General features: G+C 37.6%; 1 protein-coding gene across 5 annotated transcripts in view; it reads left to right on the forward strand.

Annotated features, from left to right (window-relative positions):
• The window catches only part of Tox (thymocyte selection-associated high mobility group box), a 342,631-nt gene extending 324,548 nt beyond the window's left edge, over positions 1–18,083 (forward strand). For all 5 annotated transcript variants that reach the window (XM_005392187.2, XM_013518215.1, XM_005392189.2 and 2 more), the window contains exons 7-9: positions 8,842–9,228; positions 16,314–16,465; positions 16,795–18,083. In XM_005392187.2, coding sequence (XP_005392244.1) covers positions 8,842–9,228; positions 16,314–16,465; positions 16,795–16,831 — 576 coding nt within the window. In that variant the 3' untranslated portion in view covers positions 16,832–18,083. The remainder of the gene's footprint in view (positions 1–8,841; positions 9,229–16,313; positions 16,466–16,794) is intronic.
• The last annotated feature ends 6,170 nt before the right edge of the window (positions 18,084–24,253 follow it).

Consider the following 24,253-nt stretch of genomic DNA (forward strand, 5'->3'; position numbering starts at 1 on the left):
CTTCTTCTTCTTCTTCTTCTTCTTCTTCTTCTTCTTCTTCTTCTTCTTCTTCTTCTTCTTCTTCTCCTTCTCCTTCTCCTTCTCCTTCTCCTTCTCCTTCTCCTTCTCCATCTTCTTCTCTTCTTTTTCTCTTCTTCTTCTTCTTCTGCTTCTTCTTATTTGTTGTTGTTTACCTATTAATGTATTTTTCAGCAAATATTCCTGGGCATGTGATCTTTGCCAGACTCAGAGGGTTTGACAGAGAGTAGGTAAATTTGTCCCCTACATGTCAATAACTTTTTTCTTTAGTCAAAGAAGACCAGTAGTGAAAACATAAACTAATAAATGACCAAAGTCTTTGAGAATCTAAGGACATAGAGCAAAACATCTGCTAGGCTGGTTTGCAGAGATGTCTTAGAAGAGGTGACAGTAGAAGGCAGGAGTTTACAGAACCAGAGGGGAAAAGGTGACCAGGCAGCATTAAAACAAGTACAAAGACTTGGTGTGGCAAAACATCTCTGTGAGCTAAAACGACATTAGGGTGTCCAGCACTGAGCTGAAGCAGGAGACATGAGCAGAATCCCAAACCTAAAGCCTGTACAGGTCAGTGAAAAGAACCAAAGTTTGCTCTCCATATGAAGGAAGCCACTGAGCGGGTTTCAGTGTGAGAGCGCAATGATTGGAATGGTCGTATTGTGATCACTTCACATGAATTCCCTTAATCTTCATTCTTTATCCCTTGAGGTAAGCTTGATTAGCAACATTTCAGTGAAGAGAAAAAGTATCTCAGATAACGGCTGACTAAAGCTGGCATTGGCCTTCATTGCCTTTGATCATTTTTCTGAGCTATACCCTCAATCTTTTTCTTGGTCTTTCTGCTGAATCATGCTGCTCTGGAACCCTAACACAATGGTTTCCTGTATCCCAAAACCCCACATTGTCCCAAATTCATGACATGACCTCCTAATAGGTCATTTTTGTCCCTAGTCAGTGGTTTTATCTGGAGAACTATGTCCATTTTCCTATTTTCTTGCTGAAAATTTTAATTTACTCCTACAGAGCTTCGTATTTGGGGACCTATTTTCTGATGTACTCATTTCACCAAATAAGGCTTTGAGTTCCTAGGCTGACAGATCCCACTTATTTGTGGCCACATTACAATCTCTACTTATCACTGCCACTACTCTAGGTCATACTCTGCTTCCAGGGCAAGGCTACATAACACCTGTTTTGTATCAGACCCACTGCTAGGTGCTGAGAGAACAGAAAGAACAGGACAGACCCAAGTGGAGTGTTTCATGACACTTGAAACATTTAAAGCTATACTATAAAATTAGCTGCATCTTTTAGAACACAATAGAGGCAGCAGTGATTAGGAGTCTCCTAGGAAACTGAATCATGCAACTAGCAGTCCTCAGCCCCATGCAGTTATTACTTTGTTTACATATATGATATGCCATATCTAGGCTTGAATGAGATTGAAATATATTCCAAATTAAAAAGACCAATACTGGTAAATGAATGTTCTTACCTTTGTACTTCAAAATGACAGTTCTGACACATCCCCCGCATACTGCATTTTTTTTTCAGTTATTGCACACACGTAAATAGCATCCTGTTATTGACCAGCCTCTGTGTGCCATGAACCGTGCTGGGCATTTTCTATAGATTTCTGCTCACCATTACCATCACCCTACACAGTTAGATTGAGCTCTTCACTCCAGGTACAGATTAAATAGCTGGTCTGTGGTGAGCAGAGGATGGGAGCGGCAGAACGAGGGACTCAGACTTCTCAATGTCTTTAGCCAAAGCTTCTAAGCTTTTGTCTACCTTGTGTGATTATCCAATGGTTTTCTCTTTAGAATGAGTACCTCTTATCTCCAATAAAATTCCAGGGCAACTCTTGATATTAACAGCTGAGAGGACAGCTGCCACGGCTTAAAGGAGGCTGAGGTCCAGAAGCTGATTTTAGTCATCACACCCACCACCACCACCAGAGGCTAAGCAGAGACCGTTGAAGGCACCTGGGCCTACAGAATGTTCACAGGCTTATCTTCTGCACAGTGCTGTTCCCATTGGGTAGATTCTTCATCGGGGCACACAAAGCCAGGGACAGAGCTGCCCAGCACTGCCACTGCCCATGAGTCAAGCCTGCCGGAATGACCAGACACACCAAGAGGAATGCAGAGTGTGACACAGTGCTAGGCAGCTTCCAGAATAACATATTCAATGTTAGGCTCTACAATTCAAAGGGCCCCATTCAAAAGGAAAAAGAATCTTCGCAGAAGTATCAAAGTAGAGAAGATTCAAATGTATTAAATCCTCCCCCAAAGAAAAGACAAGGATGGTTAAACCCACAACTGGGATTAGACATAGGATAGCAATTACTTGCTCTACATTTTCTCTGACTCTAGAACATGAAAATAGAAACCATTTCAAACTAGGGCATTTAATCTGATCGAGTGGCTTTACTAAGTCTTCAGTTATTGGACTAAACAATTTCCTTTCCTCGAAAAAATTAAAAATGGAGGCAAACATTATAATTGAGGGGTGGAGAAGGTAGTTTGGTTATCTTAAACTTCAGTGTTTCCAGAGGAGAGCAAGGGACCCATGTTAGAGAACCTCAAAAAGGGCTACTTCTGATGTACTGGGAGGGTTTTGAGAGTGCAAATACTGAGGTAGAAGGACTTGGGTTCAGTTTTAGGTTTGTTTTTTTGTTTGTTTTTTATAGAAGAAAACCAGTTGTCAGAGATGGTAGGAATAGAAATGGGCTACTAATCAACAGACATAACATTTTAGCCAAACAAGAAGAACTCTAGAGAGCTGCTGTGAAGAAAGTACTAGATCCTTAAAAAAAAAAAAAAAAAAGTATTATATCCTTAGTCAGCAAGAATTTTTGCACATTTAAAATTTAATCTCTGTTCAGTATTCTTACCATAATAAAATGAAATTTTAAAAATTGAAGAATAACGTGCATAGTTTAGGATATTGAACATAGGCGGCATTTAACAAATATTATAAGGAATCAGTACTTCTGTTTTGTTCTTAGTATTGATTGGTAGACATACAAAAGAGTAGAAGATTTGTGTGCTTCAATTCGGCTGTAAGACGACCTTGATATAAAGAATACTTAAAAGCAATGTTAAAAATAAAAACTTTTGCTTTGTAGGTACATCCCTTTATAAAGATAAGAAATGACTTCAATGTAAACAAAAATACTTTTATCTACATAGGTTACTTAAATATGAAGCCTAAAAAGAAGCATATTCTGGTTTTTGTTTTTTTTTTGGTTTTTCTCCGGTACAGGGAACCGAACTCACGACCTTGCGCTTGCCAGGCAGGTGCTTTTGCCGCTGAGCTAAATCCCCAGCCCCTAAAAGAAGCATATTCTGTTAGAAGGCTAGTGCTTCCTGGCTTGGGCAGTTTTTACCTGGTACTGGGGGACACTGAGTTGGGTTATTAAATAAACCTTAAGAAAATATAGTTTTTTCATAGACTAAAAAGTTTTAGACATAGGTCTAACTTATTATGCTGAAAATAATGTATGACTAAAGCAGTGGAACGAGTTTCATTTCACCACATAGATCAGAATTTATATTCCCAAAATGAGCATTGCATTCAGAGTAACTATCTTGGGAGGCTACAAACTCGCTTTATTATTGCTCCCAGAGTTCAAAAGATTTTGTGAAACTCCCATTTTAGAACTGCAGTCCGGAAGAGTTTATGAGGCACCTAGAAAATCAGTCTTGTTACATTGTTTTCACACCTCATTCTTTTCCTCAAACATCACCTAGACAGAACCACATCCTCGGTTTCAACTGACTATTAGCAGTTTCCAAAACTCAGATTCACCATCACAAAGAAAAGAGTTGTCTGAGGATATGTAAAACAGTGTCCCACTGGCTCTGAAGAGAATTCCAGTAGGGAAGTTCCCAAATATCCCAAGTAAAAGCAGCATTATTGAAATAAGGGTACAGCTTCTCAGACATGCCAGCTGGGAAGGAGGCAACATTCGGATGACTGTGTCTTGGTTTCTTAAATAAAAGCAATCAGATTCATGACTTTAAGGTCACACATAAAATAGGAGATTTTATTTCCACGTTAAGGAGTAGTTTATGAAATAGGGAACTGAAACAGCTATATTACAGTGAAATTTCTTTTATAAAAAAGTATACAGTACAATTTTTATTTAAATTAAGAAAGTTCTCTGCTGCCATGATCAATGGAAAAAGAAACAATTTCAGTTTCAATGGAAGGAGAATAAATTAAAAATAATTTTTTAAAAATGATTTCTTTTTACAGAATAAGGTAAACTTACAGACTGTGCCACAGAGAGCTATTGAGACAAATACTGAGTCTGAATTTGCAAGTAATATGGATCATTTTATGACTGTTAACATAAAATTTGCAGCTCTACGAGCCCAGATTGTGATTTAAAGATAATAAAATCTCATGCTCCAGGGTATAAGTTAATCACCTGCAAGGACCAGGAAAAATTTTTCTTCCAGACGTAACCACACACAGTTGAATAGGTGCATAAATTTTGCTTAATTTCCGTGTATCAAACATTGGCCAGTGCTGAAAACAAGAATCAAATTAGTTGGACTATTAATTTGATTTGGTCCAGCAAATCTTATATTGTTGCTTCCACTGAATTTTATGTCTTATGTTTATACTTTGCTATTTTAAATAACAATTACTTCATCAATCTTTCATTTTTATAGCTCACATCACCCTAGATTGGGGGTGTTTATACACTGCACAATATTTCTTCATAATACAAAGTAAATGGGATTGAAATTATCTTGGGTAATCATCAACTCAGTTAATAAGAAGTATTTTAAGTAGTACAGACCTGTATCCTTTGTATATTTTGTGCATGTCCAAGGAAGTCTCTACTTATAAGACCCAAAAGCTCTCTATACCCACTACCCTCTCTTTTGTGTATATAGCAAATAGCTTTCAGAACCTGTGATCCAAAAGTAAATGGAAGGAGAACCTATTTAGAAACTTACAGCCAAAGTGCAAACCTGCTCTGGAAATGTGATTCCAGGGTTAACTTCCAGTGTACACTTATAAAAATCACGTTTGTCACATGACCAATGGAAAATGCCCACCACTAAATTAAAGTGGTTCATGTATTTGGAAGTAGAAATGAATTTAAATTATTTAGCATGTATGAAAAAATGGATCCAATTTCTTAATGGTAGGTATGGAGATGTTGTATGCAGTATAATTGATTTGCAAAGTTGTAGCCTTGCTTTCATGGTTTAATTGGAAGAAATTACAGTGAGAGTATATTAAACTTGTGATTTTTTTTTCATGTTTCCATTTGAGATTCCATTCCAGATTATGAATTCATGGCTCCTAGCTCTTGAAAATGAACTTATTCTACCTGTCTTCCAAAACAATAAAATAGTACTTGTAATTTATAGATGGCCTATTACATTATTCTGATTAATAATTAATCAGAAATGAAACTAGAAGCATGCTTTTCCCCCATCTAAATGAGTGACCTTTACATAAAGACACAAATTCTCAAAGTGTGGACAGAACATAGCAAACTGTCCTGCTGGTGGCATCCACCCAGGAGCTGGTGAGGCACAAAGTGCCTTGCACCTACCCAGTGACAGCCCTGAGGGTTAGAATTTCTCATTGCTTCAGGCAGGGAGTGTTTCATGCTAAGAGCAGAGAAGAGAGGCAGGAAGATCAATACAGTTTTCTGTGGATTTTCCAAGCCTTCAGGGCCTTCTTCACTCCTTGGTAAATAGACTGGCATGAATAGTAAGAGGTCCCAAGCAGGGCAACAGTGTCTTCATGGCATTGTGCCCCGTAATAGACATTCAGTCATCCAGCAAGCATGCATATGCTCACCATGCTGTCTGCACTGTACCAGGTGCATGGCATACAGGGATCTGAGTCTCTTCCATTAAAAAGATCCCTTCCTTGATGATTTAAGACATCTTTATAAAAAGAGAATGCGAGAGAACTCATATTGGCGTGCCTGCCATGTATACGACTATGGTTCAACATGTATTTGGCATTCCACTTGCAATAATGTAGAAAGGAAGAAAAAAAACAACTTGCTAAAATTCTTTCTCTTGTTATCTTAAAAATTATTTTTCACTTGTGTGGGTCATTATTTTGGGAAATCAATTTAAATTAACAACAGGCCTAGTGGTGAAAACGTGCTACTATTTCAAAATAGGTTTAGGGAACTGGTCTCTATATCTTTGGTGTGGGGAATGGAAATGACAAGTGCCTGGACAGAGAAAATTTTTTGAGTTTAATTTTTCGTGAACAAAGATAGTCTTCTCAAGATTAGCAATAAAATATTGCAAGTTAGGTCACCGTTGTGTGCTCTCTCTCTCTCTCTCTCTCTCTCTCTCTCTCTCCCTCTCTCTCCATCATTTTATCCATATAATGGACCAAATACTACTGTATAAAAAGTAGAATTTGCCAGCATGGTAGCACACAACTGTAATCCCAGCATTCTGAGAGGCTGAGGCAGAAGAACTGCAAGTTCAAGCCCAGCCTGGGCAACTTAGCAAATTAGCAAGATCCTGTCTCAAAATTTTATAAAATAATAACAATTATTTTTAAAGGCTTAGACTGTACTGCAATGCAATGCAAATTCAATCCCCAGTTCCAAAAAGAAAAAGAAAAGAAAAGAAAAGAAAAGAAAAGAAAAGAAAAGAAAAGAAAAGAAAAGTAGCACTCAGGAGAATTGTATTTATTATTTATTTTGAATTCAGTGTTTTTATTTCTATAGCCAATATTCACTTCATTATGTAGGAAAGAGGTTTATGCAAAATTTTTAAATGAAAGAATTTGTTATAATTACATGCAGTTCACAGTTTTGATCATATAGGAAAGTAAATAATTTTTCTTATATTTAGATTTAAAACAGGTAAGAACAAAAAACAAAAATGCACCAATATATAGCAATTTTTAATGAAATATAATTTCTTTCCAATATGAAGGTGATACACTCCACAAGTAAATAAAATATTAGTCTTTCTGCAATCAGCTAAAAGCAAAGGAATTGAAACAAAACAAAATTGCTTTTCTGAATGACTTAAACACACAGACACACAATAAATATATAGTCTTTTTGCCATTTATGGAATTATTGTTGCACTATTATTGATTGCAGTGTGTTACTTGGATATAGAAGTAGTCACTATTTACCCAGCCTGAATTAACCTATTTTACTTATTCTATGCATTATTAACCATGTTACACATTAACAACAATTTTAAAAATGAAAGCAAAACAAAAAATTATATAATTCCTGTTTAATCGAAACCACATTTTAGAACCTATTTTTAATTTAAAAAAACTTCTGAACTACTTTGACTTATAACCTCTACTTAAAATGTTTTGAACACCTTTTGTATTTTTAATCTCATAACAGAAGACTGAGAGTCTAACATGGATTCCTATCTCAGAGAGCCTCATCGGCACTGACACAGAAATGTCCTCATGAGCAGGTCCTTTGAGGGTGCAGGGCCTTGGATTCTTTGGGTGCACCTGCCTGTATGCTCTGCATGAAGTATTCAGGGCTTCCCAGGACCCCAGATTCCCAGAGTTTGGTATGTTATACCTAGTGTCAAGGTGACGTTACTTTTGAGACAGTGGATGGGCGTAGAGGCTGCGCACCACAGCTGTGCCTGCCCTCATCTCAAGAGTCGGCACACGTGTACAGCATCCTTCTCACTGTGGTTTTCTTTGCATTTGCTCACCTTACCGGGGACAAACACTGCCTGCCTAACTGTACTGTAAGCTGTCTGTGACAGTGCAGCTAAGTGGTTAAGTTCCTCCGCATGTGTGCGGCCCTCCCATTTGCCCAGTAGTCACAGCACCAAGAATAATGAGAAACTGCTCTGACTTGTAAGTGGAATAACCACAACATTGCCTGGAAAAAAAGGGGGTTCTGTGCGTCCTCAGGGGTTGGTTTTGACAAAGGGACCTTTTTCTCCAAAACGACATGCTCCTCTTTATCTCTCTTGTTTTTTTTTCCCTCCATTTATTGTATCAGTCTCTTCCTCTCAGCGTAAGTAGGAGTTAGAGTCATATCCAAGAGGACATGCCACCGAATTACTTCTTGATTCTTTTCAGCTTCCATTGAAATGCCTAGTTTTCAAGTCAATTAAAAGATTATTAGGAAATGGCCCTATGAAAGTGTGGAAAAAATTAGGGCAAAATTATATTAATTTATGATAGAGTCTAAAATTTCTAAGAGAGATTATTTTTATCCACTTCATTAAGGGGAATAATTCATCACCAACTTCTCTGTAAAAAAAAAATCAAGTTCTATGGTTACTTTGAAGATGTATTAATATAATTTTATAGACTGAAGAAAGGTACTTTAGAACTTTCTTTTTCCAGTCATTTCCATCAACCAGCTTTTTGCAGATAATAAGACCAAGGCTCTTTCAGAATATAAAATGAAAAAAAAGCTAAACATATAAATGATAGGAGAAATGCAGAAATGAATTACTTCAAAAGTGAGTTATACTAGTTTTCCCACTGGGACAGTGATGGTATCCCTCTTACGTGCATCTTTCTGTGCAGAGGATGATAAGAGTCAGCAGTTTAGAGTTTCGTATTAGGCAGAAGAGCAGAAACCGGGTCATTGCAGATCGCTTTAGATTTCATGAAAGAGCTAGAATTAAACTCACCCTTGTATACGTTATGTCAAAAACAATAATAGAGGAATTCTTAGATAAGGTAATCAAGAATTGCCATGGGTATGGATTCACAAGACAGTTCATGAGTAGACTCCCAGAATATTTTGCTCGTGGAATCAGTGCTGCATGGATCCAACGCTCCTAACTCTTCTCTCCTTCATTTCAACAGAGCTACAGTGAACCTGTCGATGTTAAGACATCTCAACCTCCTCAGCTGATCAATTCAAAGCCGTCAGTGTTCCATGGACCCAGCCAGGCCCACTCAGCTCTGTACCTAAATTCTCACTATCACCAACAGCCAGGAATAAATCCTCACCTAACTGCCATGCATCCTAGTCTCCCCAGGAGCATAGCACCCAAGCCGAATAACCAAATGCCAGTGACTGTCTCAATAGCAAACATGGCTGTGTCCCCGCCACCGCCCCTCCAGATCAGCCCACCTCTTCACCAGCATCTCAGCATGCAGCAGCACCAGCCACTCGCCATGCAGCAGCCCATTGGGAACCAGCTCCCCATGCAGGTCCAGTCTGCCTTACATTCCCCAACCATGCAGCAAGTAAGTGCCATTGTTCCGGCCTGAGAAACAGCACCCCTGTTCTAAACGGCTGGAGAGTGGGCAGGAAAGTATGGGGGAACTGTGTGTTCTATTGTTCTATTTAAATAGGGAGAGGCTGGACGGTATGCCCAGATATCAACTTTCTGAAACTGTAATTCACACACGGTGAGTTTGCAGAGCATTACACTGTCCCACTAGTACACAGCTGCTTCTGTCCACACTTACTGGTTTCCTTCTCTTGATATTCATCGGCTTCACCTTTATAATCACCCTTTTGGTTTCTGTTTCTTGGAAAAGTACCGTGGCAACAGATCTCACTGGGATAGAGAATACTATACTTTGTTAAATATTGCTTGATAATGAGAATGACTTGCCTGGTATACTTGTTAAGTCCAATAAATGCTACACAATGATGTCAGGTCCAAAAGCAAGTTTGATGCTACCCAGAAAATAGAAATAACTGAACATCTCAACCAGAGTTTTATTTAAACATATTTCAGGGGACCCTGGTGAGTGATAGAGGGCCTAGCATCTGACAGGCCTGATTTAAATCCTCAGTGCTGGAAAATTTTAAATACATAAACAAATAGGATAGTTGACCTCTCCATAAAATAGAAAACATGGGAGGCTTGGAAACCTTCCTAACAACTCCTTGATTACTGAAATCACTTGTGGGCAATCTTAACTTTTATTTGAAATAAAATTTTCTGTTTGGATTTTGGTGCTATTCCAAAATTTGAAAATTAGAAGCAAACCATATAAACTCAACTGCACAAAAAGCACTCAAAATCCAAGAACTTGTTTTAGAAAATGTAAAAATTATAAATGATAGCAAATTCAACTATCTGTGTGTGTGTGTGTATGTGTGTATGTGTGTGTGAGGGAGACAGAGAGAGAAACTGGGACATAACCCCAGGGCCTTTGCACTGAGCTACATCCTCAGGTCTCTGAAGAATTTTGTTTCAAATTTTGAGACAAAGACTTGCTAAGTCACTAATTAGCCCAGGCTGGCCTCAAATGTGCATTCTCCTGCATCAGCCTCTCAGAGTTCTGGGATTACAAAAGTATGCAACTATGACCAGATTATTTTTATCATCCAAATACTCTTGTCCTCAGAGCTACAGTAAATATGTAAACCCTCCTACAGAACTGGTATATGCCTTCTGTGGGCATAGCTGGACTGGGAAGAGAAAGAGGGAGAGGAGGCAGAAAGATAAATATATGTAGGTACAAATTTTATTATTATTACTATCATTATTGTTATTGACAGGATTTCTAAAGGATGACAGTAATAAGCCCAGTACCTTAATGTTTTATCTCATCTGTAATTCTCAGAATAGTTGGAGCATAGAAACACCTGATTTACAGTTGTCTTCACCAGACAGATGAGAAACTGAAGCTGGAAGGGTTGAATAATGCACTAGCAGGGTCAGAACTGGAATTCAGACCGATCTGTTCAGAAATCAGAGCCTGGATACTTAAATGCTAGGCTAACTCCCTCTCAGTTTCAGTCATTCTTGTCAGTTATTCACTCTCCCCACGTAGGTCCAGTCTGCCTTACACTTCATATAAGAAATCTATTTCTCCTAAGAATTTGGAGGATCATTAAATCCTGGTTAGTTCTAAATCAGAATTTTTATGGTTGGCAAAGGGATTCATCCCCCTACTGCAGTCTTCCTTGGTCCCTACACCAGGGATATTGATCATGCTGATTTCCTACCTAAATCCACCAAAGCACCAGGGAAGACTCACTAGGGAAGAAGGTCAGGGAAAAGCCAGATTCTACCTCCCTGCTTTGTCTATGGAGGCATTTGTGACAAAGCGATACTCACAGGTGAAATCTCCACCCTGCTACCAACATCACTCACAAAAAAAGGGACACTCCCGAGTATCGCTGCTTTTTCATGCATCAGTAGCATTTGCCTAAAGACTAGGCTGAGAGATGATAGCTTCATTTGGGGAGAGTGACCCCTGCTAAGGGTGCTGCCAGGCTCAGGGTCCAGGTATTGCTCACAGTGCTTCAGTTCAGGGTGGCTTCTTCCCGAAGGAAGGAATCTCAAAGGCATCCAGAGAGGGCATGATTTCTAATTTATCCACCAGAAAAGTCTCTTTTTGCTATTTATGCTAACACCTTCAGAGAGCTGGCTGTGATCCTGAAAAGTTTTTAAATATTTCAAAATTACAAAAAGCGACATGTAAAAATTCAAGAGATTTATCTTTCCGTGGAGAATCTTACCTAAGTAGGAAAAAAGGCACATATAACATTGGACAAAGTATTTATCATTCTATAAATCATTTCTATTAGTATACTTCAAAAGTATTTTTTGGACTTTTTTATTTTAAAAATTAAAAAACTTACAAAACAACAGTGAAGACAAAACAACACAAAAGCAACAAAAATGATACATGACCTCAAGACAAAACGATAGAAATTTAAAATGGTTGCTACATTCCATACTGTTATCTTCAGCGAAGTTGCTCAGTCCACCAGATGTAAGAATGTAAGATTGATCAAACAAGCAAAGACAGTAACAGTAAAAAAATAATAGCAATAATTTTTTAAAAATATTGGAAATGTTGCAGAGCTTCACCATACAAAATAGTAGGAGTTCAACAATGGTTCTTATACTGCATATTGTTTCCAGATCAGTCATTCTAATTACCAAATTCAAGAGTGTGAAATTGGTCAAGAAAAAGGAAAATTTTAAGCATTGACTGTTCCTCTCAATAAACTGCAGACATCAGTAATATACCTATTCCAGCTATACTTACTCAAAAAGTATTCTGATGATAGAAGTTAATTTCAATTTTCTTATTAATAGCACACAAACTGGTAGGAACTCAAAATGGAAAGTAAATAGCTAGAGATTATGTTGACTAAAATCACTTAACAGGGGCTGGGGATTTAGCTCAGTGGCAAAGCGCCTGCCTGGCAAGCGCAAGGTCGTGAGTTCAGTTCCCAGTACCAGAGAAAAACCAAAAAAAAAAAAAAAAAATCACTTAACAGTGCCATTGTATGAACAACATAACTATTGAGGGATGAATAACTAAAAAGCAAGTGAGTAGTGTAAGTGTCAAACCCGTAGAAGGAATTAGATTAGGCTGTAGAATCTTAGTTCTTTTGAAGTTTTTGAAAAAATTTAATTGAGAATATGTTCATGAACCTAAGACTGGCAGCCCGATAAGTTGATCATCCTAAAATCAAGACCAAAGAGGCCGACCAGATGCCACTTAATTTATATAGTCACAATAGTCTGTCAGGCCATTGTTCACAGCCTCAGTCAGATTTTATCCTGTAGATGGAAACCTGTGTTGTGGATAAAATTTGACCTGATTCATGATTCAAACCACCTTTATCCCAAATATATTTATTTACCTCCTAGTATGGGGGCAGTGTCCCCTCTTCAAACAGTGATGAGAAAGACGGAGGAAAAGGAGGGGAACAGAGAGAGAAGAAGGTTAATGTCTACTATATTTTAAAAAGAATGTCTTGTATTTATTACTTTCACTATTTTATTATCCTTTTGAAATGAATGTATCCTACAAAAATAATTATTTAGTCCACCAGGAATAATAGTTTCTTTTTTTTTCTAGCATATTTTATACACTGAACCCATGGACCTAGTTTTTTTGGTCTTTTTTTTTTTTTTTTTTTTTGTTTTTCTCCAGTACCGGGAACCGAACTCACGACCTTGCGCTTTGGCAGATTTGTACGTGCACATAACATACTTCGATCTTTCTGTCCCCTTTTTTTTTTTTTTTTTTTTTTTTTTTGCTCACACCATTGTAGAATGAGGTCAAGAGAAAAAAAATCATTAATATCTGTCAACTTCTTTTATAACCTTAAGAAAAAAATCTTTGTATGATATCACACAGACAGATTTTCAATTTCCTTGTGTAATAAACAGCTGCTTTAGGATTTGGGTGTAATTTAAAGGTTTAAAAAAATCACATTGAGATTGATGAATAAATCAGTCGTGAAGACAAAAACATTGATGCCTGTTGAAAATACCTCTCCAGACAGGCAGGAAATGAAATTAGTTCCCAGTAAAGTGTGGATATGAGAATCACTGTTTGGTTGTGCTGCAGGTTTTTTTGGACTTGCTATCATGGCACAACAAAACTGCTAGGGCTACAGAAATCTAATTAAAGAGCAAATATCCCTTCTGACATCAAATTAATCTTTATCATGTTTCCTATTTTTATTTCAATCTGGCACCAGAAAATGAAATTTAAAATTCCAAGCTTGCTACAAAACAGTTGGTGATTTTTCTCCTGAGTATTAAAATGTAAAATATTCAGTATTTGTTAAGTGGACTGTTAGGCAAACATTTTTCAAAAAATTTATATCATCAGTTGTCTCCTATTTACATCAATACTAATAATGTACTCAGTTCTAAGTTTGACCTAGGCATTTCTGTATATAGTATTCAGAAGAATATTTTATTTTCTAACTTGAAAGTAAAATAATGTTACTTCCACCTCTGTCTGGGTTTTTCTTGGTCCTTGATTGTTTTGGTGTGAGTGGTTTGCTTTAATTTAGGCACTAGAGTTCCGTGGACCCCTGACTTATGAACTCAATTCGTTGCCGAGGGCAGGTTGTAACTCAGGTTGTCAATGGAGGGCTCAGGCTCCTCTGCACAGCCTTTAAAGTCTGTCTCCTGCACACAGGCAGATCTCAGGGTCCTTAGAGAGACACTGGCCCAGGATTTCTCCATTAACCCCATGCAGGAAAGGATGATGTAATGTTCCTTCCAGAACTCTCTAAGGGTTAAATCCATCTGCGATCATCGAGAAGCACAAGCAGCTGGTATTCATGTCATAACGCAAAATTTCGGTCATAAATTATAACTAAAATTCTGGTCATACTCTAAGTTGTTCGCATGTTAGACTGATCGTAACTCAAGGATCCACTGTTAGCTGAATTCTCAGTATTTGAAATTCGTAATAACACATAATTTTGATTTTATAAATTGAAGTATAATGACTTAAAAACTATTGCTTTTTCTGGTGTTCTCTCATTCAGCTTCAGGAACTATTTTCACTGGGTGGAGAAAAGCAGTGATGGTGTGTGTGTGTTCATGAGCACACTGCTTCTCCTGTTTCCATACCTCCACGTAACTCAAGACATTGTCAGCTACTCTTTGTTTTCACACCTGTTTGCTTTTAGGTTACATTTTGTTGGTTATATAAAAATCCAATATGGAGAACTTTACATTAAAAATATAGGAAAGCCCTGGCATTTACACATGTACCCACCCTGTGCTAACTGTGCTAACAGTAGCATCAAACAGTCTGAACCAAACCTGATTTATTGAAAAACTTGATTTATTGAGCCACTACTAAGGGCTAAGCTCTGAAAATATCCAGTAAGTATTTCAAACACTGATCTCAGGCCCTCGAAAATCAACAGCCCTCATGACAGGGCCTTGATAAAGGTAGTGAACCCAAGGCTCCCAGAGAGCTTCTTCTGCTCTTGGCAGCATGCTCATCACTAGGGAAGGAAGTCCAGAGAGCTGGACAATATGATAGGACCACAAGAAGCCTGTGAGACTCCATGTTGGAAATCTAGGAAGCTCTGAAGAAAAAAGAATTCTGCCTAGCCAGGACCAGACACCCAAATGGCCAGTTAAATCTCCAACTTGCACCTTTGTTTTAGAAGACACTTATGGTTTAAATTGCAGTGGTGTCTGCACTAACAAGTTTATGTCCCACAAAACAGTTGTTAGCATAGGAGATCTAGTCCTTCATCTGTATGAGCCAGTCTGGATGAATTATCCACTCTTCAATGATTTGCTTCCAGTAATTCCAAAGTCTGTCATTTTCCACTATTTGGGTGAGAGTAGTTGTGGACATTGGCGTGACATCTTCATCATTTGGAAAATAAAACTACCTTGACGCCGATATTGAGAATTGAGGGCATTTGATGGTAGGTGTTGTCTTTGAGTCTTTCTTTACACAGGGACACCCAGACATGAATAAAATTCTAAGGAAATATCTTTAGTTAAAAAGCAATTCTCTGATCACCCTGCTGAGTTTAAGAAAAGTACAACAGTATCATGCCTTCAAAAGCTTTGAGCAAGTAAGTAAAAAATGGTGCATTAAAAAAAAATACTCTTGATGTCTCAGTGGTTAAAAAACCATGGATGGACTCTGCTTGCAGAGACAACCACAAGATTAATTCAGTTGCTGTTTTTGGTCACTTCCAGCAAAGCTTGCTTATGCTGCTCTTCAATTCACCAGATAAGCTAAAAATAAATCTTCTTGTATAATGCTTTTTGTTTACCAGATATAGCTATATACTTCACAGATTCTGTCCTTGAATTTTTAATAGCTTTGCTAGGATCAAAAGTCAATACTTCACCATACTAGTGAATTAAAAGACTCTTCCCAAAGTCTGATTATTGTTTGCCAGTTAATAGACTTTTCAATTAAAAAATATTTGCTCTGTCTTACACTTTTCCCTCCCCGTGTTTTCTAATGGAAAGTTGTTTTGCATCTCTTTCCCTATATTAGTCCAACCACTGTTAAAAAGCTTTGGTTGAAATTTTTTAGCTGGGAGAGAACTACAAATAAAAGAAGAAGCAGATGGTCCCTTTGTGACTGAATGAAGAAAAAGGGCTTTGAGAACAATATGTGAATAGGTGTAGTCTAATAAAACACTCAGCCACCTGCTGCCTGAATCCTTCAAAAAAGATTCTGTTGCATATTCTGGGGATTAACCATTAATGTATCCTTAGGTTTGACAGAAAACATAAACTTTGAGGGATTTAAGCTCTTTTCTCCCTTTGTTTTGATTGAGTTGGCTTCTCTATTTTAAATCGTTTCTCAATTCAGTATCAGCTCAAGAGTGTAGTTAAAGGTTTGCTAACTCACGGTTAAATGAAGGAAAGGTAAGAAGAGTGAGGTTGCAGGACATCTTTTATACTTTTGTTTTGAGTCTTCTGGGCCGTTCGGCTAGGTTTCTCTTGCACAGTCAGGAGCAAGGCCCAGAGAGTGTTCACAAAGAATGGGTAAATATTTAGGTGTTTTTACTTCGAAGGCATTTTGATCCTTATTTGTGGACTTGCCTTTTTCCTTTTCAGGGATTTACTCTTCAACCTGACTATCAGAGTATTATCAGTCCTACATCCACAGCCGCACAAGTTGTCACCCAGGCAATGGAGTACGTGCGCTCCGGGTGCAGAAATCCTCCCGCTCAGCCGGTGGACTGGGATAATGACTACTGTAGTAGCGGGTAAGCGGCTAGCCATCGCCACCTGGCGGTGGACAGCTCTCATAGCATGTAGCCTAGTGATTTTCCTTTTAAATACAGTACATGGTCTCGAATGTGTTTTTGCGTGTTCAGGGAGGCAGAAGACCCTGCTCCAGAAAATTGAGAACCACCTCTTAGCCCTTCAAAAATTAAATTAATTTAGATCTCTGTTCACTTTATATGTAGGTTAGCTATACGTGCTCAACTTCATCCTTCAAGCTAGAACAAGTAACTCAAATCCATTGTGTTCCTTTGTCCCCTACAGCACAGGTTATCTTATAACAAGATCGGTCTCTTTTCTCTCCATACAGGGGCATGCAGAGAGACAAAGCACTGTACCTTACCTGAAAATCTGAGCACCTCTTCTTTCCACTGAAGAATTCAGGGAAGTCCTTTCACCATGGATTGCTTTGTACAGTCAAGGCAGGTCTCCATTTTATTAGAAAATACAAGTTGCTAAGCACCTAGGACCATTTGAGCTTGTGGGTCACCCACTCTGGAAGAAATAATCATGCTTCTTTATTATTTTTTTAATCCTTTATGGACATTGTTTTTCTTCTTCCCTGAAGGAAATATATGGACCATTCAGATTTTATGTTGGTTTTTTGCTGTGAAGTGCTGCGCGCTAGTAACTGCCTTAGCACCTGTAGATGTCTCGGATAACAGTCCTGGATTTTCCATTGGTTTTCATAATGGGTGTTTATATGAAATTACTAAAGACTTTTTAAATGGCTTAATGTAGCAGTCATAGCAAGTTTGTAAATAGCATCTATGTTACACTCTCCTAGAGTATAAAATGTGAATGTTTTTGTAGCGAAATTGTAATTTCAAACTGGTTCATCCCAGTTTATTGATTTCACAATAGGGGTTAAATTGGCAAACATTCATATTTTTACTTCATTTTTAAAACAACTAATAATTCTATATTTTCAAAATATCTGAAAAAATATTCCCAAATGATTTTAATTTAAAAACAAATTGGCTTTGTCTCATTGATCAGACAAAAAGAAACTAGTGTTAAGGAAAGGGCAAACACATTTATTTTGTACCACAGAAAATTTGCTTTTTTGTATCATTTTTTTGTGTAATGGTTAGTAAATGTCATTTAAGTCCTTTTATGTATAAAACTGCCAAACGCTTACCTGGTATCTTAGTAGATGCAGAAACAGATTGGAAACAGCTAAATTATAACCTTTACATACGGCTCTGTATTATTGTTTCTTCATACTGTGTCTGTATTTAATCTTTTTTATGGAATCTGTTGCGCCTATTTATGAAATAATAAATATAGGTGTTTGTAAGTAAATTTATTAGTATTTGAAAGAGGTTTCTTTGATGTTTTAACTTTTGCTGGCAAAAAAATTCATGCTTGATGTGAATATTTTATTATTTAGTTTTTACAGTGACTCATGAATAAAGCCAAACCTGCTTTTCATTTAGCAGCAAATTAAAATAATCAGTCCTTATTTCTACATTTCTTTGATTGATGAAAACTTATTCTGTTTAAGAACTTACTTATTCCTTACAATACAACAGTGAATTGCTCCCAAAGTCACACAAGTTCCAAGACTAAATAAATGATATATGCTCTACTTGAAAAGAATTGCTTCTTGGCTCTCAGCTGGATTTAGTCAATCTTGAAAATTTCCCTCCCAAAAGCTAAAGTTGAGTCACCCAGAATTCCTCAAGCTGCATGCCATTTACACAGTCCAGAAAACATGTGAGAATTGAAAAATGGACAGGTGGAAGTATACTGCTAAAAATGAAAAGAGAAATGAAAGACAAGTAATAGCAAAAGGGGGAGGAGAAGCACTCCAAATTTGAAGGTCATTGATAGAAACTGAGATTCTTTCTTTTTTGTGCCTCTGAGATACTTCTTTTTCCAGAACTCATAGGTCATTTGAGAGTATTCTTGGGGTATTTGAGATTTGGTAAGGGCCAAAAAAATTAAGAATATGACTGGGGGTTTGCATAGCTTTTACAGAGCAACAAATTATTCTCTTACAGGAGATTGTGTCTACTTAGTTGGTCTGGTAGAAAATCAAGAGAATGGCTAGCATCTCTTTCATGGAATGTGGAAAATAAATTTACCAACAAATTAATGCAAATACATACATTATATAATCCAATCAGAAGTAAAAAGACAAAAGGTATGCTTGCTATCAGACAGCTGTTCAAACTTGAATCACTTGAGCATGTCATAATAATACATAATGCAGATCCAGTGTGATTATTAAAATGATTGTAGCTGTGAGCTCTAGTTTTCCTGCCTTGAAATTGTATAAGACCTTATAAGATTAAATTCACAGCTTATTGTTTGTTTAGTATTTCAGAGATATACCAGCCCTACTAATTAACTAATGTCTTTTATTTATTATATTATGATAAAGTAAAGTTTTCTCTCAAGTCTAAACTGAGAAAGTAATTACTCTAATGAGAACAAACAGCTCCAACTCTAACAGGCAGTTTGTACAGGGAAGTACAGTGCTGTTTACAGCTTTTCTGGAGCAGGTGCACAACCACGTAGACAGAGTGTGGAAATTTAATGCCAAGTGCAGTAAAAACAGATGTAAATAAAAGAAAATACATCATCAGTAAAAACTCTTACCGTGTGTTCTATTCAGTGTTCCAAAGAACAGGCTAACCAGGTGAGTCCCTCAGAGTACTCGGGACAGAAGTAATCAGGCATGGTAGGGTTGTGAATGCCTGCCAGGATCTCACATGTTCTTCCCTCAATTTCTGAGAACGCTCCCTCATCAACTTAAAGCTCTAAACTATAACCTCAGAAAGTTGCCATCTCTAAATCCACCATCTTTAAGGAAAGCAGGATCCAGCATGGGCACGGTAGCCAGCCCAGCACTTGTACCTTATTACTCAGAGGAGCCTTGGCAAAGCATGCCAAGTTCCCTGCTACATGCTCCAAATTATCCTTGGACCGTAAATAAAGTCATTCAGCAATGATACTGGATGTAAAATATCCTCACCAATAAATCCAAACTCAGAGTTATAGCTTCTGAAAAAGGGGGGAGGGGTTGGTTGGTAGGAGTAGGTTTCGTCGCTAAGAAAATCAAGGAGGAAAAGTCAAAATCTCCAGTTCCCATCCCAATGAGCATGAGTTGACAAAGAAAAAAATGATGCAAATAATGATTCCAATTAATCACATTTGTAGACATACCGAATGATGAATTTTATCTCTGATTATTTTTAATTGTTGTCTTTATGACAAAAAGTGCCCTCTCCTTGGGACACGAGTTGTCCATAGGAAACCATGATTCAACCAAAGCAGTGTATCCAGGCTGATGCACTGCTAAAAGAATTTTTTTTTTAATGCAAAATACAGAATCAGTACATCAACAACCAATCTTTTTCCATGGACTTGTCAATCTCTGTAAAAGAGTTGCCTCACTTATTTGGAAGGTCATTAGATTGAACCGTCTGAAATTGCAAATGTTTGAATCCTTTGCCTACAATGGTGCACAGGGTGCTCTACCAGAAGGTGAGGGGACTAGGGACAACAGGGTTCAGTTCCACCTTTACACATAATTTTTAATGGAGTTAGGAGTATTTTATAAAGTACAGGGAAAAAACGTGAAGAAGTCATTGGTTATGTTCATTTACAAATTATTCCACTTAAATCCATCCTAGATAGCTATGTCATACTGAACAATATTTAAAATTCCCAGGTTCCAGTAAGTCTCAGTAACTGCCTTTACTTTTTGTTATAGGAAAATTGCTTATGTAGACATTTGTAATAAATAGGTTATCTTCTAGAACAAGAAAAGTTTTGTTATGTAGTCTCATAATATTTATTTGCTGAATGGGAATTTGACCTGTATTTTCTTGTTCTTCTCAAACTCTCATTTTAAAATATGGATACAAACAGAAAAATTCATCTTTGTTGCTAATATGTGCATTGAAATAACAACAGAAAAAAAATTGATATTGTGAATTTAATCCCTGAATATGTACTATACCAAGTAACTCTTCTACTTAATGTGTAAATTCATGAGAGCTACCCCATAGTATAAATCTGTTTTTGACTTCTTGAAATTCTATAATTTTCTTCTTTTCAAAATAACTTGAAATGCCATAGCTCATCCTAAGTGCACAATAAATGCAAGGATATAACAACCAGTGAAACATCACAACTCACGCTCAACAAGAATTGCATGTTTTCTTAATTTAGAAGCTTTTGAATATAGAAAATAAATCCTTGCTTATAGGCAAGCATTAGAACTGAAGAAGAAACCTAAAGTTATCAAAAGACTAAAAGAATTTAAAAATGAGTGATATCATATTTTGGCCTACATAATTGAACAAGAGTTTTTCTAGTTGTGACAAAAGTAAAAGATGAGAATACATACTCATCACATCAAGACAATAACAAGAAAGGGGGGGAAAGGGTGCTAGACGTGTAGGAGGAGAGAAATTTCAGATGGCAAGTTTTATGGAACACCAAATTGAAATATTGATGAACAGGAATCTGATTTGTTTCCTAATTACCAAGTATGAGCAGGACTGTTGAAGCACGGAAAGGGATCTTATTTCCGAAATTCTACCTAAATGATACCAGGATCAGAACAAACGGTTTGTCCTCAAAGGAGATTTCCATACTTTCATTTGACACCATTTCTCAGTGTGGGAAAAACTTTTCTAAGAACAAAGTTTCTAAACCCTTAGATAAGGCTATTGCTTAGAGAAGGTGAATAAGGATCCTTCTAAACTGACCAACCAAAGCAGGGAGGTTGGGAGCAGGTGGGAGAGGAGAGAAATTTAGAACCAAGTTAGATGCACTTGGCAACCTAGTGTATGCACAGAGATTCAGCCTTGCATTCTCATTTCAGACGTAACCAAACATCTTGTCATTGGTACCCAGCACCAGACTGCACCATAGTAGATGAGAAGATGTGAAGTTCTTGTTCCAGGATGGGAGACAACTGAGAACAATGATGTCTTATATTTCATTATGGGCAAAGCTACAGCTAATGAAAGAAACCTGCTAGCACAAATCATTTCATATTTTATTAACAGCCGGCAAAGAATTTCAAAGTGAAATTTTATTCACAGGGACATGAGGCTAGAAAAAATAAGTGATCAAAAAATGAAATGGAAAGGCAATTCAACAGAGAAAATAAAAATATTTCTAAAGAGAGATTATGAACCAAACTACAGTTATTTTTTTTTAAAGTCTGGAATGTCCCTGTTTGACAATTGTATGTTTACAATAAACCCAAACATAATTGTTCTGATGGGCTGTCAGGGAAAAGATTAATTTGGCAAAGATTAGTATTGACTTGCTGTTTATTAAGGCTTTTAAACAGCTGTATCTGGCAGCATTCCTGTAAGTGGCTGTCATATCTGAAAATCAGCCTCACACCCTGGTGCTCGCCAGCTGTTACTAAACAATCTTCTACCACTTTGAATGTCTTTCTCCAGGCCAAACAGCAAGAGCAAACTATTGTCAAATGAGCCTTTTTCTCCTCCTGTCACTTTTTTGGGGGGTGGGGGTAGGGAGCTTCTAAATGCTGAAATGTCAGTTCATGGCTGATGGCTTAGCTGATAAGAGGCACCAGAAACCAGTAGGTGGTTTGGGTGTTGGATGAACACACTGCCCATGCAGAGAGTGGTTGTGTTGTTAGTCACCTCACACAGGCAAAAAAAAAAAAAAAAAAGAAAGAAAAGAAAACAAAAACCACAGCTTGCAACTGTTGTAGGCAAAAAGGTTTTACAGAAGAAAGTGGCAATCAAAGGTCTATGACCATCAGAATTCCAAAATGAATGTCTTGTTTCCCCAGACCTGGTACGTGCCCTGTATGCCATCCCTACCACTGAAATGTCAAGGAAAATTTGGGTGGTGGCCTCTGATCTTTAGCGTGGAAGTGGGGACATTGTAAAGGGACAAGCTACTTTGTAAAACATGTCCCTTGTGTTTTGATTCAGTGGAAACCTGTAGAATGAAACTTGTTTGAATGTTTTAAATAAAAGAAAAAGGCAGATTGAGTTTCTGGCTGGAATAAGACCCCATGGTTTCAAATCCAAGTAGCATCATAAAGGCAATGGAAAGAACAACATTCCAATATGGTTAAACATCAGAGTACAAAGGGCCTAGTGTTGTGGTGAAAATCACATTAGTCTTTCTAATGTGACTGATGGGGGAGGGGCTAGTCTCAACCTTTTTCGTATTGCATCAGACTGGAAGAAGCTGCTGCAGCAGATGCAGAAGGACATTGTCATCCCTTAACTTTTTCTCTGCAGGCACTTCCCCCTTACACTCTGGGCTATGTGGGCTGAGAGTTTGCCTAGAAGCTAAGCGTTCTGGAAGAACACTGCAAGTAGATGTTTTCCCATTTCACCTCCTTTTAACATTGTTTTGAAGTCTTTGCTATTGATGCAGTCAGATGCTTGACATTTGAGTCAGCTGCAGACCAATGAACCATTCTTCTTAGCCCAGAGCGTGAACCTGCCCACCATGGATATCCAAGAGTTCTATCTCTGCTCCTCGTCACATCCCATATGGAAGGTGATACTGTAGGTGAATGAGACAGGATACTAATTCAGCACTTACAAACAGAAACGCAGTGACTTGGCACGGAAGAGAGGATGTATGTTTGCCTAAATCCCTGACCCTGGTTCTGCTGAAGCCCAGGTATAAACAGGAAAATTTGGAATACCAAATTCACTTAAAAATAATCTATGACCTTAAATTCCAGAGTATTCTAGTTCTCAAAATGGCTGTGGACTTAAGGGCACCATGGCCATATTCTAGGGGAAGAGCCTTCTCCACAAGGGCCTTCCTATCCTGATAAATGAAGCCAAGTGCTGGATTGTGCAGAAATATACCTCATACTTGGTCCAAGGATACCTTACTGTGCATATCAATCAATGCAATAGTTCCATGGCTGAACTCAAAGCATATGGAAAAATTAATTTTGCTTTTAAAAAATTTCAAAAGCCAGGGTAGGTAAAGAGGGAAAACATGCGGCTTTTGTTGCTTTCCTTTTTTTGTTTTGTTTTGTTTTTGAGACAGTCCTACTAAGTAGCCCAAGCTGACCTCACACTTGTGATCCTTCTGCTTAACCCATCCAAGTAGCTGAGAACAGAGGCATGTCCCACTACCCTTGGCTCAGGCGTAGTCTTATCTCTTACACAACTGCGTTTTCACAGATACTTTCATCCTAATTCCTTTATAGGTTTGATTGCCTCATATTGGTCTGTAATTCCTCCATTATTCAGATGAGTGAAGTGAGTATGGAAGATAAAGGGATATGCTAATTTCCAGACAGAGTCTGATAAAGCCAGTAAAATAAAAGAGGGTTCCATTCTGCTTACACAGAAAGCAAGGAAGTGCTCCTCAGTGCTTGTGGTCCATTATACCAGAAACCTGACATCTTGGTCTAATGCTAAACATGTAGAAATTTTCCTGAATAAAAGTAGCCTGCACTTTTATCCGGCTAGGTTTATCTTTGAGAGGCCTATCCAGTTTCCCCATCCCAAGGAAAATCCTCAGAATTTACTAATTGTAACAAATTCTGTGGCATATTTTGTCACACATTTTTTTTTTTTAATCAAGATAGCACACAGAAACCTACATTTAGTGTCAGCAAAAGTTTCATATAAGAAGAAAGGAAGAACAGTATATCTTAATGAAACTGCAATTTCTGGGTAATATTACCAAACACATATATCTACAAAGCCATTCTACTGCTGAGCTGGGTCGTTCTTAGCACCTGGTTTCATGTTGTGGTTTCAGCAGACCAACATAACAGAAGC

The sequence above is a fragment of the Chinchilla lanigera genome, unplaced genomic scaffold (assembly GCF_000276665.1).
Source record: "Chinchilla lanigera isolate Chin_1 unplaced genomic scaffold, ChiLan1.0 scaffold00043, whole genome shotgun sequence".
NCBI lineage: Eukaryota > Metazoa > Chordata > Mammalia > Rodentia > Chinchillidae > Chinchilla > Chinchilla lanigera.